The sequence below is a fragment of the Rhinichthys klamathensis genome, unplaced genomic scaffold (genome assembly GCF_029890125.1).
Source record: "Rhinichthys klamathensis goyatoka isolate OS25496 unplaced genomic scaffold, OSU_Roscu_1.1 h1tg000092l_1, whole genome shotgun sequence".
NCBI classification, from domain to species: domain Eukaryota; kingdom Metazoa; phylum Chordata; class Actinopteri; order Cypriniformes; family Leuciscidae; genus Rhinichthys; species Rhinichthys klamathensis.
Window position 1 is genome coordinate 1,779,202 of NW_026606631.1, and position 18,242 is coordinate 1,797,443.

Here is an 18,242-nt window from a genome sequence, read left to right on the forward strand (position 1 = left end):
GCTTAATCTTGCTGATGTGGAGGATGCCGAGCGGTCCCGGCTGCTCGACACCCCCATATCGCAAGATGGCCTTTTCGGCGGTGCAGTCGAGGATTTTGCCCAACAGTTCTCGACTGCCCAGAAACAGACTGAGGCTATTAAGCACATTCTGCCCCGACGGCCCGCTGCTGCCTCCACTCAGCCGACCGGGCAGAATACTCAGTCTGTTTCCCGCCGAGGGCGCCCTCCTACGGCTCCCACCCCTCCCGCCCGGCCCAAGCAGCAGCCTTCACCCGGGCCCGGTCGCGGAGGAGGCCGTAGGAAGGCGCCCCAGCCCTCTCCAGTCCCGCCCCCCGCTAAATGCCGGGTCAAGCGGCGCTCCTGAGACGGGCTGCTCAGGGATGATGTACACTTCTCAGGAGGTGGTAGCAGGACCACTCCTTCCCCCGGTGGAGGGCCGGGGGAGAATCTTGAGAGAAGTGACACATTCATCCCTGAGCATACGGAGTTCTTGGACGACACGGTGCGCCGCCCCCGGGCCGTGCACCCCTCGTCCTCCTCTGTCCCAGAGCCGGATGACAGTGCGCGCCGTCCCCGGACCGTGCCGCTCTCATCCCCCTCTGTCGCCAGACCCCTGGCAGAGCAGACCCCCGTGGAACGTTCGTCCTTCCCTGGTCTGCTCTGTCAGGACGCGGTCTATGACTGTACCCCCACATCGGGCCGCTATGCCGTCCACGTCTGGGTCAGTCATACCGCCTCGCTGCCCCACCGACGGGAAGTCTGTGGTTCGCATGACCCCGCTGGTTCAGTCCTTGGGAGCCTGGCTAGAGCTTCCCAACCTGTCCCGCTGGGTCGCACGAACGATCAGGCTCGGCTACGCGATTCAGTTCGCGCGGTCTCCTCCCCGCTTCAGGGGAGTCCGCTCCACTTTGGTCGGTGGCAATGCCCCTATCATGAGAGCGGAGGTTGCTACCCTGCTGGCGAAGGGTGCGATCGAGACTGTCCCTCCAGCCGAAATGAAGACCGGCTTCTACAGCCCGTATTTCATTGTCCCGAAGAAAACCGGTGGGTTACGGCCAATCCTGGACCTGCGCGTTCTGAACCGCTCCCTTCACAGGCTGCCGTTCAAGATGCTCACCGCCAAACGCGTTTTCGAATGTGTGCGGCACCAGGATTGGTTTGCAGCGATCGACCTGAAGGACGCCTACTTTCATGTCTCCATTCTCCCTCGACACAGACCGTTCCTTCGGTTTGCTTTCGAGGGTCAGGCATATCAGTACGCAGTTCTCCCATTCGGGCTAGCCCTGTCCCCTCGCGTCTTTACGAAGGTCGTCGAGGCAGCCCTTGTTCCCCTCCGGGAACACGGGGTTCGCATTCTGAACTATCTCGACGACTGGCTGATTCTAGCTCACTCTCGAGATCAGCTTTGCGAACACAGGGATTTGGTACTCCGCCATGTAGCCCGTTTGGGCCTTCGGGTCAACTGGGAGAAGAGCAAACTTTGCCCCGTGCAGAGGATCTCTTTTCTCGGTATGGAGATCGACTCGGTCGCCATGTCCGCGCAGCTTACGAGCGAGCGCGCGCAGTCACTGCTGACTTGCCTGAGACAGTTCGAGGGCAAGAGTGCGGTTCCACTGAAACTTTTTCAGAGGCTCCTGGCATCTGCAGCCGCGGCAACGCCGCTCGGATTGCTTCATATGAGACCGCTTCAGCTTTGGCTTCGCGACCGAGTCCCGAGGTGGGCATGGCAACACGGCACGCTCCGAGTACCAGTTACTCCGACCTGCCGTCAGACCTTCACCCCGTGGGGGAACCTCAGCTTTCTACGGGCAGGAGTGCCTCTGGAACGAGCTTCCCGGCATGTTGTTGTAACGACAGATGCCTCCACCACGGGCTGGGGTGCCATGTGCAATGGACGTGCTGCCGCGGGCTCCTGGACAGGACCCCACCGCTTATGGCACATCAATTGCCTCGAGTTGCAGGCTGTACGTCTTGCTCTGCGCCGCTTCCGGGCCGTGCTCAAGAATCAACACGTACTAGTCCGAACAGACAATACCGCCACTGTAGCGTACATCAACCGTCAAGGTGGTCTGCGCTCCCGCCGTATGTCGCAACTCGCCCGCCACCTCCTCTTATGGAGTCAGAAGCAGCTGAGGTCGCTTCGAGCCATTTACATCCCTGGAGCCCTGAACTGTGCAGCCGACGAGCTGTCACGGCTTCAGCCCCTCCCCGGAGATTGGCGACTCCATCCCCAGACGGTTCAGCTGATTTGGGACCAGTTCGGGGACGCACAGATGGTTCTGTTTGCCTCTCACGACTCGACCCATTGCGCCCAGTATTATTCCCTGACCGAGGGCACGCTCGGCACGGATGCTCTGGCACACAGCTGGCCGCGGGGCCGCAAATATGCGTTTCCCCCAGTGAGCCTTCTTGCGCAACTCCTGCGCAAGGTCAGGGAGGACGAGGAGCAGGTCACTCTGGTCGCGCCGTACTGGCCCACCCGGACCTGGTTCTCCGAACTTGTACTCCTCGCGACAGCACCTCCTTGGCCCATACCTCTGAGGAAGGACCTACTTTCTCAGGGACGGGGCACCCTATGGCACCCTCGTCCCGATCTTTGGAACCTCCACGTATGGCTCCTGGACGGGACGAGGCAGGTTTGAGTACCCTGCCACCAGCGGTGGCGGCTACCATCACTTCCGCTAGAGCGTCGTCCACGAGACACCTCTATGCGTTGAAGTGGAACCTCTTCGTCAACTGGTGCTCTTCTCACCGAGAAGACCCCCGGAGATGTTCGATCAACGTCGTGCTTTCCTTCCTTCAAGAGGGGTTGGAGCGAAGGCTGTCTCCCTCCACCCTCAAGGTCTATGTCGCCGCTATTGCCGCACAGCATGATCTTATAGAAGGTAAGTCGGTGGGGAAGCATGACCTGATCGTCAGGTTCCTGAGAGGAGCGAGGAGACTGAATCCTCCTCGCCCTCCTCTCGTTCCCTCTTGGGACCTCGCAGTGGTCTTATCCGCCCTGCGTAGTGCTCCCTTTGAGCCTTTACAGTCAGTCGAGCTTAACTTCCTGTCAATGAAGACGGCGCTTCTGACTGCATTGGCCTCCATCAAGAGGGTAGGGGACCTGCACGCATTCTCCGTTGACGAAGCGTGCCTGGAATTCGGGCCGGCTTACTCTCACGTGATCCTGAGACCCCGGCCTGGATATGTGCCCAAGGTTCCTACCACTCCCTTCCGGGACCAGGTGGTGAACCTGCAAGCGCTGCCCCCGGAGGAGGCAGACCCAGCCTTGGCACTGCTCTGTCCAGTACGTGCTCTCCGCATCTATGTAGACAGAACGCAGTGTTTCAGGACCTCAGACCAGCTCTTTGTCTGCTATGGTGGGAAGCTGAAGGGAAAGGCTCTCTCCAAGCAAAGGTTGTCTCACTGGATAGTGGACGCCATTGCTTTGGCATACCAGCAGCAAGGTCGACCGTGCCCCCTTGGTGTGACTGCCCACTCCACCGGAGTGTGGCATCCTCTTGGGCTCTAGCGCATGGCGCCTCGCTAACAGACATCTGCAGAGCTGCAGGCTGGGCGACACCTAACACATTCGCCAGATTCTACAATCTCCGAGTGGAGCCTGTGTCCTCTCATGTACTCGCTTCAACCAGCTAGTACCGGACTCGCTCAGGTGTCTTCGCTTGCTCGCCATTCCACTCTACGGACTGGATACGTGCGATATTCTCCTCAGGTGAGCTTCTCCGAAAGCCCTGAGTTCCTCCAGCACTCCTGACGTCGGCGCCAGTGTCTCTTGCCTGCGCGTCGGCTAGGTGCCTCCCGTGTGCATGGTACCTCCCGGAGCTACCCCCACATGTGTATTCCCACTGTAAGCCTCTCTGAGCATGTGTCTTTCCCTTGGCAAGCCACCTTGCCACCCCTGGGGTTGAAATATTCCACCTGCGGCTGGATACCCCAGTGATTCCCCATATGCATCCCTCGGGTCATATGTGTATTTCTAAGTCCCCCCCTCTGGGTTGGCAGTAATTGCTTACTTCCCTAAGACCTGGGATATGCTCCCCAGTGTACCTTGGTATTCCTGTGTTAAATAGGAGTCCTTCGTCCGTGCTAGTCTCACGACAGGGATCTCAGATTTACGCAGGGCACTGGAAGACAGCTGAGAAGTGGCGTGATTAGACTGGTATCCCCATTCGTCGTCATCCGACGGAACTCGGAGTGACAACGAAAGGGAACGTCTCGGTTACGGATGTAACCCTCGTTCCCTGAGTAGGGAACGGAGACGTTCCGTCTTCCTGCCACTTCCGCTGTACCGCGGGGATCGCCTGAGCTCAGTCTTGGCTCCTCAGCGAAGAAAACATGCCGGTTTGCTGCCAGCGAGCTCCTTAAATACCCACGAGGTGGGGCGGTGCTACGCTATGCAAATTCCGCAGACCCATGGCATTTCTTTGCCATTGGCTCGTTTTGTAGTACTCGAAGTCGATTGGCTTTCTAAGCGAAACCCCATTCGTCGTCATCCGACGGAACGTCTCCGTTCCCTACTCAGGGAACGAGGGTTACATCCGTAACCGAGACGATATTTTTTATGGAAAAAAGTTTTTGCTCTGTTTTTCTGAATTAACGAGTTAATTATCTCAGAATTACGAGATATTTTTTTATGGAAAAAAGTTTTTGCTCTGTTTTTCTGAATTAACGAGTTAATTATCTCAGAATTACGAGATATTTTTTTATGGAAAAAAGTTTTTGCTCTGTTTTTCTGAATTAACGAGTTAATTATCTCAGAATTACGAGATAATTTTTCATGGAAAAAAAGTTTTTGCTCTGTTTTTCTGAATTAACGAGTTAATCATCTCAGAATTACGAGATATTTTTTTATGGAAAAAAGTTTTTGCTCTGTTTTTCTGAATTAACGAGTTAATTATCTCAGAATTACGAGATATTTTTTTATGGAAAAAAGTTTTTGCTCTGTTTTTCTGAATTAACGAGTTAATTATCTCAGAATTACGAGATAATTTTTCATGGAAAAAAAGTTTTTGCTCTGTTTTTCTGAATTAACGAGTTAATTATCTCAGAATTACGAGATATTTTTTTATGGAAAAAAGTTTTTGCTCTGTTTTTCTGAATTAACGAGTTAATAATCTCAGAATTACGAGATAATTTTTCATGGAAAAAAAGTTTTTGCTCTGTTTTTCTGAATTAACGAGTTAATTATCTCAGAATTACGAGATAATTTTTCATGGAAAAAAAGTTGTTGCTCTGTTTTTCTGAATTAATGACTTAATTATCTCAAAATTATGAGTAACTCATTAATTCATAAAAACAGAGTGAAAAAAATTTTTCACGAAAAATTTCTCTCATAATTCTGAGATATTAACTCGTTAATAGATTTTTTTTCCTCAAGTGAATGCAATACACTTCCGTACTTTAGTATGTTAGTCAACACATAACAATAAGTATAGGTCTGTATAGCATGACAAAAGATTATTAAAACAATGATTTAAAATGTAAAAAGTTTGGCATTATTAGAAAGTGCACTTGTCTTAATCGTGTTAAAAAAAACTCATGAAAGTGTACTCTCTTTAAGTACACTTAAATGGCCTTTTATTTCATTAATATTATATTATCTTCAAGTACAGTTTTTGAAGTATACACTACAAGTGTATATTCAAGATTTAAGCACACTTCTTTTTAAGCCATGTAATCCTTTTGAAATATAGAATTTTTGGTGAAAAAAAACAACAACAAACAAGCTTACTGTGTTTTCGTCCTCCTGGCTGTTGCTGGCATCTTCGCTTTTGTGGTACTTGTCTGATGAACGCGAGTCTCTCTTACGGCTGGTATCAGTTCCCTCCATTGGCCTTTCACCATCTGTAAATGAGACAACGACCACACACATTCAGTTAATATTTCATCAGCAGTATTATTGGTTCTATATCATTACCATTTATATTGCATACAGCACACTGAAACTAGCTGTCATTATAGAGACTCTTCTGAGCAGATTTAGATCATTCTCAGAGAGAACACATGAAAATGGCTACAGCTGGGGTGCAAAATTAACACTTGCCAAGTGCCAAATGCAAATAAAATTGCCTTTGGCAGGAAAATGAATAAATAAACACCTCTCATCCACCTGGATGCCAGCAGCTGTGTAGGCAAGTATTATGAAAAATGCCTGAAGAAGGTGTTTGACCAAAATTTTGTTTATCGAAAAAATATTTGCAAGCTACAACACTATGATTGCTTGTTGCATTATTTTCACTATTTTGGAGAGGAACGCTACTGATCAGTTAGCCAATAGTCTCGCAGAGGTCAAATTTTGTTATTGACTATAAGCACAAGATCTGATCCACATAACAGCTTTTTCAGAAAGGAAGTTCCCTCATTGTTTTGACATCCTAAGACCAGTTAGCCATTAACTTTTATAGGAATACCAGCATGATGCACTTGGGTGAAAGTGAAAATGATAATAGTACTCCGCTTACAAAAGGTCCAGCAACTTACATCTTGGAAAATGTGTTTTTCAGTGTTTTAACAAGAAGTGGCCTTGTGTCACTGACGACAGGCCAAATAACTAGCAAGTAAATGATGCAGCGAGCGACACCATTTCTGTGTGATCTTTCTGTGATATTGAGTAATTTACATTTCAAAGTAAATTAAGAAAATTTTGTTTTTATATTGTGTAATGCATAACTTGCATTCCAACCTTCCAGTTCTCGCTCCCGGCATGTGGGCGCATTTCAACGAAATTATATTATGTTGCTTCTTGCATGTTTTGCAGCACATTCAAATTGAAATGTCCAGTGAGTGGGACTAAAAACGTTTTCAGTTTATCCGAAACAGATAAGTGTGAATCTAGCCACATTTTATTACATGGGTCGTCGTATGTATCACGGCAGAAGCAAACTTGAGATTAAAAACGCTTTTGTTGAAGCATCCATGCCGTTTTAGCTCGCTTCCACAAGTTTTGGAATCTTTTTGTTGTGATGCAAATGTACTTATACAAGAGCAAATCTGCCCCAGGTAAGCTACTGAAAGTATACTACATCAGAACAGCCATACACAAGGAGCTGGTTACATGATACAAATGTCAAAATGTATTATTTTACAAACAATGAACTATGGTAAAAGTGTTTTGAGGTCATAATATAGTACTATGCACTGAACAGTGTAAAAATAAGTCGGTCCCACTTTATTTAAGTGGCTTTATGTACTTATTGTATTCATGTTGTATTGTAAAACACATTGGGTCTCATTCATGAAACACGAGCAGAACGAATTTTTGTGTAAATCGTGTGTAAAGTGGTTCTGGTGTAAATTTTTGGATTCATTAAAATGTTCGTATTTTCCAAATGTTAGTTGGTACACAAGAGATCTACACCTGCTCCCAGCCACGCGTAAATAGTGCGCTTAACACCCGAACGTTTTGCTCATTAATAAGGCTGCATTTTAATTCACCTTAATCGGGTACATATTTGCACAGCATTTTGAAAAAATATTATATATAGTAATTACATACGGTTTTTCTTATTATGAGAGCCAGTAATAGCATCTGCGATGGTGGTCCTTCTCCAGTTTTAATACTATTTTTCCAAAGTGAACTAATTTGTTTTTTGCTCTCAAGCTTAAAGTCGAACCATTTTCTTCTCACTTCTGGGAATGTTCGATTAACAGATGAAACTCCATTAACTGCATCTGTAATACGCTGCCGAGCTTCCTTTTTTTTAGGACCTGATACGCCACTATGTACGCTTGAAAAAAAAAGTGGCGTTTTGAATGAACTTCTGATAATAAAACTTTAATTTCTGCATCTGAGAATTTTTTTTTTCATTCGCATTCATGTCATAATATGATGCCCATATATAGTTGTCAGTCGGATATAATGGGCGGGATTTATGGTAATTGAGAATGAACGTGCACGCGCATCCCATTTACGACTGATTGGAATTCATTAACACACACACATTTCACTATCACATCTGACGTTTACGAAGTATTTGTGAATCAGGAGAAGAGTTTTCGGGAAGGTCTCTTTACGTGCAAATCACTCGCATATTTACTCGTATATTTACGAATGTTTCATGAATGAGACCCATTGCTGCTATTGAGGTGTGATACAGGTAAGGTTAGGGTCAGGGGTATGAATAGGTTTAAGGGTGGGTTAAGGTGTAAAGGAGGGGTCAACAGTGTAATTACGAATGTAATCACAGAAATGAATTACAGCTGTAATTACATGCAGGTATTTTTAAAATCCATTGTATCAAATGATTAATTTCAATGTTAGTACATAGTAGTTAAAGCCACTTAATATAAAGTGGGACCCAATTATCTGCCCTTGTTATCATAATTTGTATGAAAATAAATAAAAGTGATTTTTTTTTTTTTTTTTTTTTTTTTTACTGCCTCTAGTGTTCACTTCAGCTGAAAACTGCATTGAATTCTTAACATTCTTTATTTTGTCTCAATGAGCCTAGGATGTAAACACCAGCATTCTTGGAAAGATGTTCGGCCAATCAAACTGCCTTTAAGAAATATTTACACTATGTCTACTAGTTATTTTCACCAGCATCTGTCAGATGTGGCAGTAAGTTACTTTTACACTGGCTACAACCCAGAAACCAGTGCCACTGGGTCAGTGACACACTCCAGATGGATGGATTATGAGATTGTCCTCCATCGACTGCTATTAGGAAATGAGGATCACTCAGGTGGCATGGAAAATAGCTAGAAGGATATACTTGGAGGTGTGCTAACATCGACAGATGGATAAAATATATTTTCAGCAGTCCGCCTTGACAGAAGCTCCTTATAAAAGGAAACTGTGTGTCAAGAGAATAACATATTATTGCATGAGTGTTATTGCCTGTGGGGTGATCACGACTTCTTTACAAACACAGTCACACATACTATGAGCTAAACAGCTTAACACATGAAGTTGTACTGTAACCAGAGGGAATACAGCTATAAAATATAATGAATGCTTCTCCTATAATAAAAGATTCTCTTGATAACTACTGATTATAGAGGAAGGGTTGTTTGTGGTCACCGCCTGGAGGTCTAGGAGACATTATGTTTACACTTGCATGTGCAGATGTCTGTGTGAGTGTGTGCGTTTGGGACTGGCACTGCAAAAAATGTAAGATTGGGCCAAATGCACAAATTGTAAGAGTGGGCCTCAAAAACTCAGGCAGAGTTTAAATTCACCCACTGGATGCCTGGAAGTATTTGGCATCATTGATATTCATTTGTTATCTTGTATAGTATCGTGTAAATATGACAGTGTTCTTCGACTTTATACTAACACCTACTGGTACGCATGCAATATTATGCAAACATGGAGGTTTTTTTTGTTACAGTACAAGTATAAATGTATTTGGTAATCCATGCTTTATTGATTCTGCAAAATGATCTGATAATAGGAGTTTACAAAGATAAAGAGTTGAAGGTATCACATTTAATGTGAGTTATGCAAGTAGTATTTGTCTGATCATGATTTCAACATTAAAGGCGATGCCCATTTGGTAGAATAAAACAACTTGAGTTTACTTGTTTTAAACATGTCTGTCAAAAGGACAATTCATTCCTTTAGATGCAAAGTTTCAGGACGATGAGTATAAGTGTACTACACTCGTCCTTTGACATTTATTCTACTCAGAATGAGGTTTCAAATGTCAAAAAGATAACATAACAAAGGCAAACTCTATCACAGGTATACAATTTCTGTGTCAGATAAGCGTTTGGAAAACGAAAGCCTGAGTTGCCGGGAAACTGTCAGGGCGACCCCAGAAATTCACTCAGTGGATTAAAAACACGAGGATGAGCTTCAGTCACAGTGTGAGTCTCCGTATCCCACAAGGACTTTGTTGTTGCAGTAGCAAAATAAGAGAAAATTGTGTTTTGTTGTGGCTGTATCACTTCATTTATCACTTCACATTCTTGAATCTGTGAATTTCACAGTGAAAAAATACATATCGACTTAAGTTTTTATGGTATTAATTCCAAATGGAAAGTGTCATACTCTCAATTAAGGGATATTAGCCTCAGAGAAACCAGCAGAATTGTAAAAAAAAAAAAAAAAAAAAAAAAAAAAATTTGTCCATGCTTCAAATAATCAGGAGTTGCAAAACTAAAATGAATGGAATTTCCAGCTGCTGTATGTGATTGGTTTTCGAGCTCTTTTACGTTTTACCCACTCGAGTCCCTCAGCATGTGCCTGAAAAAGGTGTGGATATTGTGGATAAGATCCGTTTGCAAAATCATAGAGAGACAGAACAAACACAGAAGCAAAACTTCAGAAAAACCTACATAGACACATGAGTCCAAATGTTGTTGTAGTGACACCAAAAAAAGAACCTATGAAATCAAATTCAAAATATTCTTCATGTTTATTATTTATAATCTGTGTATATATTTCAATAGAGAGTACTTTGAATCAAGTTAATTTGTCTCCATCTCATCTGTGATCATTCCATTTGGACACTTCAGTTATTTAAAAGATTCAATCCATCACAATTGTGCCTTTGTGAAACACACAAGTCCAGTTTGTTTAAGGTGAACTACCTCTATAATAAGCAAGTAAGTTGCTCTGGATAAAAGCGTCTGCTAAATGACTATACTTACAGCACTGAAAATTGAATGCTCTCAGGACATTGTTATTTGTGCAAAGACACGGTAGCAAAAAGCGCTGGCATGTATTTTCAGTGCCAGTGGTCTTCACATTATCAAATGCATGAACTGAGCCAAGAAAACTAGCGATCTAAAATGATCTAAAAACTTCAGTAGTGGTCAGTTTTTTAACACAGTTCTAAAAGCCTATAAGTGGAATTTCCCCATGACTTCCTTCTCTAAGGTTTCTGTAGCTCGAGTGGTATACGCTAGCAACACCAAAACCCAGGGAACATGCAAAATTATATAGCCAACTGTGCCTTGAAAGCACTGCAAGTCGCTTTGGATAACAGTGTCTTGGTTAAACATCATGCAGTTACATGAAAACTGATGGCTTGTGTAGCCTTCATAAACACACACTTCTCACTGCAGAGTAGAAATAAGCACAGCTTGATGTGCAGTTTATTTAACATTATAGAGCAGAGTCTTCGTGAGGCACACTGGTATTCATGAGCTTGAGCACGGTGTGTTCATGTTTCAAAAAAGAAAGATGGCTTTCTGACCTGGTTTCTCGTCAGGTTCAGCTGTTAATGGGCTAGATTAATTGATTTAATCAACAATAACTTGCAAAACAATCCAATGAGTGCATTGGAAGCACACTGTGAAATACAAGGATTAACATCTGGGTAACTCACATCATAACAATAAAAATGCTGTAATTTTGGCATTAACATCTGCCCGTCTGTGTAACAGCAATTCTAACCGCATAAAGTCTAGTAAAAATGCTTTATTAGAACCAAAAGGTGAATCTCCTGAGATTCCAAGATGTATTTAATAAATCACAAAATGTTACAGGTCTCATAGACAGATAGATGAGTCTTCAAAGCTACTTTTGCAAGCAATTCTTTAGTACTCTGGCAATTCTAGCACTTTGCCACAAGCTTTATTGCTGGAATGTAGGTGTGGAATGAAAGGAGAAGTGAACAGTAAACAGCGAATTTCTCTACCAAACACTGCAAGGATTGAAAAAGAGACTTCCGGATTATCCAAGATGGTGCCAATGTGTGAAGAAGTAAAAGGGGCGTACATATCACATTTGGCCACAAACAGAGAGAAGGAAAGCATGGCTTTATGAAAATCAAATGCTATTGCATAACAGACCAAAATAGAATAGAAACACAAATAATATTGATGTTTTGCTACTAGGACCCCTACATATCTTATCCAGATTCCCAGCAGACATGCTAATTAACAATGAGCTATGTTTATTTCATTGTCACTGTACTAAACGTTTAATACCGTGGGAGATTAAAAAAAGGCAGCAAACGGATGAAAAGCGCTGTTAATGTCACAGCAGACTCTAAACATCAGGATTAGGACATGTTTTAATTGCACACATCAGTGGAGAGACGAGCTCTAATTAGTTAATTAACTTTACAGTGAATTGTGAGGGCGGAATATGATTGCGGACGTCAATCACAAGTGTGCTTCAGGAAAAGTTACAATGAAGTCGTATAGCTGAGAAATTCCATTTTCAAGTTTTTTTCTTAATAACTCCACCATCCCGTATCCGGGATATAAAAACGTTGTTTTGACGTTCGTACGTTCTTTTTAAGGACTTCTATATTTAGCATTACTCAATTCTTGGTATCATTTGAAAGCTTAGAATCTATACTTTACAAAGAATACCATCACTTTCAGTTTTATGAGACATATCAAATGAAATATTAGCTTAAATATGCATTGGTCCCAGGCAAATATTTCCGCTTTATGATTGCGAATAAATCTTTCTACAAATATTTATTTTTTATATATTTCACAAAACAGTCAAATCATATATTACAATAAAGCTCTCATTCTAAGGAATGTGTGAATATAGGTTATTACATTGTGAGACAATCATAGATCGAAATATCTTCAAAATAATCGCGGAGTGAAATAATATCAAACCGAAATGATAGATAAAAGTATCACATTCATGCTCCGATGTCGGCTTCAGTGAGCCGCAAACAGCCACATAATCTATATCACCTTTTAGCTTAGGATGTTATCTTTCAAATGAGACCATTTTCACGTTTCTGTGAGCTTTCGTTGTTAAGAAAAAGCTTTTCGAATGAACTGAGAGGAGACGCGCTCTGAGCGCTCTCTCAGCGCGCGAGACCCCGAATCTGCAAATCATCTACACAGAGCGTCTATCCTTATTTTTGCTACTGAGACAGGCAATCTTGTTAGTATATAGATCTAAAAGGAACTAAGCTCGGGTCATATATCACGCGGACCGGTTTTCCGACGGACGCGCAGCTGCTCCGTGGATCACTTCCGGGTCATTACTCTTTGGTGACAAAGTGAAATATCTGCGAGTTCGCGTGTGTTATTATAGTTTATATGAACTGTTTTGATTTCTATAATTGCATCTAGAAAGATAAAAGCATCAATGGCATTGATAAAAGCGATCTTTGGATGTGTAACTGGTGTGTAAATTGACCATTTGGAGAAGTTTGGACTTTGGAGAGGGCGCATTCTCAAGACTGCGTTTGGGTAAGTGTAGCAGCTACACCCTGGTTTTCAGCATTTACGTTTACATTTTTACATTACATGTTTACTAACATAAAGTTATTGTTAATTTGAAATGTGAAAGCACAGCAACCAATCTGATAAACTATTATTTGAAAATAAATGTCAAATGTATTGGGAATGGAAATTGTGATTGCGCAATCGTTTCCAAGTTTGCATAAGTTGAATAAAATTGTCATTTCAGTAAATCTACATTTTGATATTGTGAAATGGATATTATTACAGTGCAGAAACTATGTATAAACAGTGATTTCTTTGTTTTAGGTTCTATTGGAGATTGAAGATGTGGCACTGTTGGCACAGTGTTGGCACAGCTGGCATCACATCTCCAGGAGGCTGGCCGGTGATGTTGAGGTGATGCACAACAGAGGTGTCAAAACTGATGCCCATATAATGAATGATATAAATCTGGAGGATGAGGACCCTGTTCTAGATTGTAATAGACCACAGATTTTAGGCAAATAATATGTCAAATGATAAGTCTTGTATCTTCTGAAAGAATAAAATGATCAAAATCATAAAGCGCCTATTTGTTTCTTTTTGTTTACTATAGCACAGACAACATATACTATAATATTTATCACATTCAGCAGTGTTTTATATAATTTCAAAGGGTTTTCTGTCAAATTACACTGGAATATTGCATATGGAAGACTGTGTATGGCTATAAGCAGAGTTTAGATTTGGGTAGGTGGAAATTACATATAAAAAGGTAATATTCCTCCCTTCAGATTTATTTGAATATCTTTTTCATTTTTTATTATAGAGAAAAAATTCTTTTTTCCAGTGTTTGCTGTCATCTAGAGGAAATAGCCATACTTGTCTGCAGGTAGCTAGAGCCCACAGGGCCTGAGTTATACACTTTCAAAAATGAATTTAAAATAAAAAAATTAAAAAGCGCCTCTTTTTTTTGGTGTTCATTAAAGCTCAGACAACATGTACTTAACCCCCTGGGGTCGGCTATCGCGCCGGCGCGATAGGCAGACTTTTTTTCTTATCAGTGCAAAAGAGACTCAAAATACTCTGTTGATTTTAATCTTACATGTAAGTGTTATACATCAGTCGATCCTGTTTAGTGTATATTATTTTTCTGTATACTCACAATAAAAACAAAGTGTTGTGCTTTTTGTCAAATGAAGAAAAATAAACATGATGCGAGTTTTGCCTTCTCTCTGTCAGTGCAGTCCATTCTGAAACGCGTCCGAAAAATTAACTCTAACTCTGCAAATACTTGTCACACAGGCACGAGAGATTTTTCTTTATGAAGCTTGAATTCTCTTCTTTTCAATGAAGTAATTTATATAAAAAACAAATATTCTCAGTTTATGTAATCTGTATGAAAAGAGAGTGCTGTCAGAATTTTTTTCCCCAGCTCATTACACTTCATTACGCGTTAATCTGACACGCCCACGGAGAACGCGCGCTATTCAAACGCAAATGTAGAGGAAAGCCATGACAACGCCCACATCAGCCGTTCCACCGCGGCGGTAAAATGTGGGGTGTATTTGCTACCTTTTACCGCTAAGAGGCGCTACAATCATAGACTCTGAAAAGTGTTCGTTTATTCTCTCTAATGCGTAATCTGCTGCTCATTCAGAGCGATTGAAAGCTGGTAGCAGATGAATTCAACAAGTGAAACGTAGTTAAAATAATTCATTACCACAATACTGAAATTAGGCTGAAATACTGAAATGAAATTGAATAAAATATAGCTGCGAGCAGCGATTACGGGCCCAAGCCGGTGGCACCGCAACCCCGGTGCCTTTAGTTACCTAAAGGCACCGGGGTGGCGGTACCACCGGCTTTGGCCCTTCATCGCTGCTCGCAGCTATATTTATATATATATATATATATATATATATATATATATATATATATATAAAGCCGGTGGCACCGCCACCCTGGTGCCTTTAGGGTTATTGTGCACGACGTGCAAAAACGTAACCCTGCTTTGACTGTCGAAAAGAAGTGTGCTGTAGAGCTTGTATCAGTGTGGGCTCTGCAAAAGTGTGCATTGAGGGCACATATCAACCACAAAGTATGCGAGAGCAACCTTCTGAAAGGTCAGGTCTACATCCAGGTCTACATCTGCCGTGTGTTTACATCATAGTAGTGAAGTTTGAAGCAATCAGGTGATTTCAAAGCTTTTTGAAAGTGACAGACTTCCTGCTGCCAGTTGGTGGCGCTATAACCGGGGTGGCGGTGCCGCCGGCTTTGGCCCTTTCATCGCTGCTCGCAGCTATATTTATATATATACACACACAAACACAAACACACACACACACACACACACACATATATATATATATATATATATATATATATATATATATATATATATATATATATACATAAATATATATATATTGTTTTTTTAAGAGACAAGACAGAATATTACTTGCCTGATCTGATTAGAAAAATAGTGTTTGTGTGTGTGTGTGTGTGTGTGTGTGTGTGTGTGTGTGTGTGTGTGTGTGTGTGTGTGTGTGTGTGTGTGTGTGTGTGTGTGTGTGTGTGTGTGTGTGTTTGTGTGTGTGTGTGTGTGTGTGGCGTAATTGAACAATGTAGACATAAAAACATACTCCGTCCTTTTGTTCATACAGGACATTATTCAAACTGCAAAGTGTTTACTTATATTTGTGTACACTTGCAATAAAACACAACATTGTGCTTTTGTCAAGCTATAAACTCTTGTCAAACTGTAAACTACAACTGTCACCCAACCAAAATCTCTTACACACACACACACACACACACACACACAGTTTAAAAGCAAAAAATATCAAACAATCCTATTTAAAAACAGTCTGTGGGAGCCATCTTTTGGACATTCATCATATCGCATTGGTTTTCATTTCTTGTCATCAAACAGAGCCCTAATCTGTTTATTTTTTCAGTTACACATTCTACATTGATTAAAAAAGAAAAATCAAATGTGTTTTTATTTTATACAGAAATAAATAATCTATCATTCAGATGAGAATAAAGTTAGTGTTAGTTCAAATTTTAAGGAAAACAAATATATGATCTGAAATATAGCACATTCATTTAAAATTCATTCAGGTTCAATTACCAAACATACAATCTTAATGTAATTTAAAGCAAACAATACATTTAAAATATATGGGTTGTATTACTATTTTTTAATATAAAAAGATATATATCCAAAAAGACAAGGCCTAAAGTTTAACAAGGGTTAAACTCTTATCACTGTAACAGACACAATCACACACACAATCACACACACACACACACAAGTCAAATCACTTACATTTTACATGCAATATTGACTTTTTTTCTGTTTCAGCAGCGAAAATAGTTAAACAAAGATCACAGCAGAACCATCGCGCATCTCACAGCAACGCGTTCTCATTACTGAATGATTCAGCATTTTGAACGAATCGGTTGACTCAAAGATTCAATGACCAATCAATCCATAAACATCTATCTCATTCATGAATGACTCAGTCGTTCAAACGAATGAATCAATGACTCGCTCATTAAGACGGTCGCCTGGCGACACCTAATGACGGTTTAGTGTTATGTTTAAAAGTATCATTCTTTCCAACGATTGTTAATTAACTCATATTTGAAACATAAGCTATATTTATATATATACATACATATACACACACATACACAAAAATAAAATAAAAACACATTTGAAACGTGTTTGCTTACTAAATTGTGAGCTGAACGAAAGTTGCAGCAAATATCAGCAACAGGAGTCAAATTTCATTAATCACGAGAGTGAAGAGCTGACTGAAAAGATGATGATGGAATAGGCTATTTTATGTAAAAACGCCTATTTAAGCGAATCTGTCATTGTACTCTTTTATTGTTGTGTTTTCCGTGAAAAATAATAGACTATTGAACTCACAATTCAAGCAATCGGCCCCCGAAATTGCACTAATTTTAGTGACACTAAAAAGTATGCGGCTGCACTGGCATTCGTAATGGTGCGCGTCCATGGCGACGAGCGAGCAGAACAGAGCGAACGTTTAGTTAATTTCTACTTCCATAGGAATTCATTCGAGCGCCACCATTTCAATGTCTGTGCGGACGTCCATATTATACTTTCGCTTTCAAGTTAGTGTTTTTAAACCCCCCAGCGGGAGGTTTACACAATTGGTTTACACAATCACACGTTGATTAACCGGTGGGAAAATATTCCCATAGTAACATCCCTAATATATAAATATTTATAAATTCAATAGGCCTACCTGATTTTGAACACAAGAGGGCAGTATAGCACTATATATGATTTGGATTATTATTATTTTTGACTAAACAACCATTCTGGCTGTTTTTAAACTTAAAAATAATTCTTAAATTGAAAAAAAGGAATAAAATGGGTTTAGTTCTAATATTTGTATAATTTTATATAAAAATAAATGGTGTATAATTACATTTTAGAAAGATATGAGACATGCCCTGATTCTTTTTTTGACATTACTTGAATCCCTCAACCATAGCAAAACCGTTTGAGATATTCAATATCTGTTCACAATTTAGCATCTTCAATGTATTTTCATCATGTTGAAAAAGTTTGGCATGAATAAAATAAACTACTTAGGAGGAGTAGCTAAAAACTCAGAATCTGAAATCCACATTCAAACCAAAATATCTGACTTCCTGTTGGTCGTAGCTAATTACGGTAAATTAGAAAGTTGTCCGGCTCGAAGAGTACAATATACATATCGAGTTTTGTTACTGTAGATAAAACTAACCCCCCCACTTTTGTCAAAAGCATTTAGAAAGTGACACACTTCCTGCTGCCAGTTGGTGGCGCTATAACTTTGACTCACAATAGTCACATCCATGTGATCGGCCTCTTACAGCGATCACACTGCTGAAGTTTCATCAAGATCAGTTAATGTATGCAGAAGTTATAACGCACTTCTTGTTTGTTGTTTCTCGCCATAAATTCGTTTCCTCGCCACGGCCAAACCGTTCGAGATATCAAAAATCCCCTCGCAAACTTTCATCCTCAATGTCTTGACTTCATGCTGACCGAGTTTCGTGCCGTTTGTTTGAATTCTCTAGGAGGAGTATTTCACATTCCATTGCGTGTGTTTTACCAA

The 18,242-nt window shown here is 41.4% G+C and overlaps 1 protein-coding gene across 2 annotated transcripts in view; it reads right to left on the reverse strand.

Annotated features, from left to right (window-relative positions):
* Positions 1-18,242, reverse strand: part of b4galnt4a (beta-1,4-N-acetyl-galactosaminyl transferase 4a) — a 213,992-nt gene that overhangs the window by 138,262 nt on the left and 57,488 nt on the right. For both annotated transcript variants that reach the window (XM_056252080.1, XM_056252079.1), the window contains exon 2: positions 5,735-5,847. In XM_056252080.1, the coding sequence (XP_056108055.1) occupies positions 5,735-5,847 (113 nt within the window). The remainder of the gene's footprint in view (positions 1-5,734; positions 5,848-18,242) is intronic.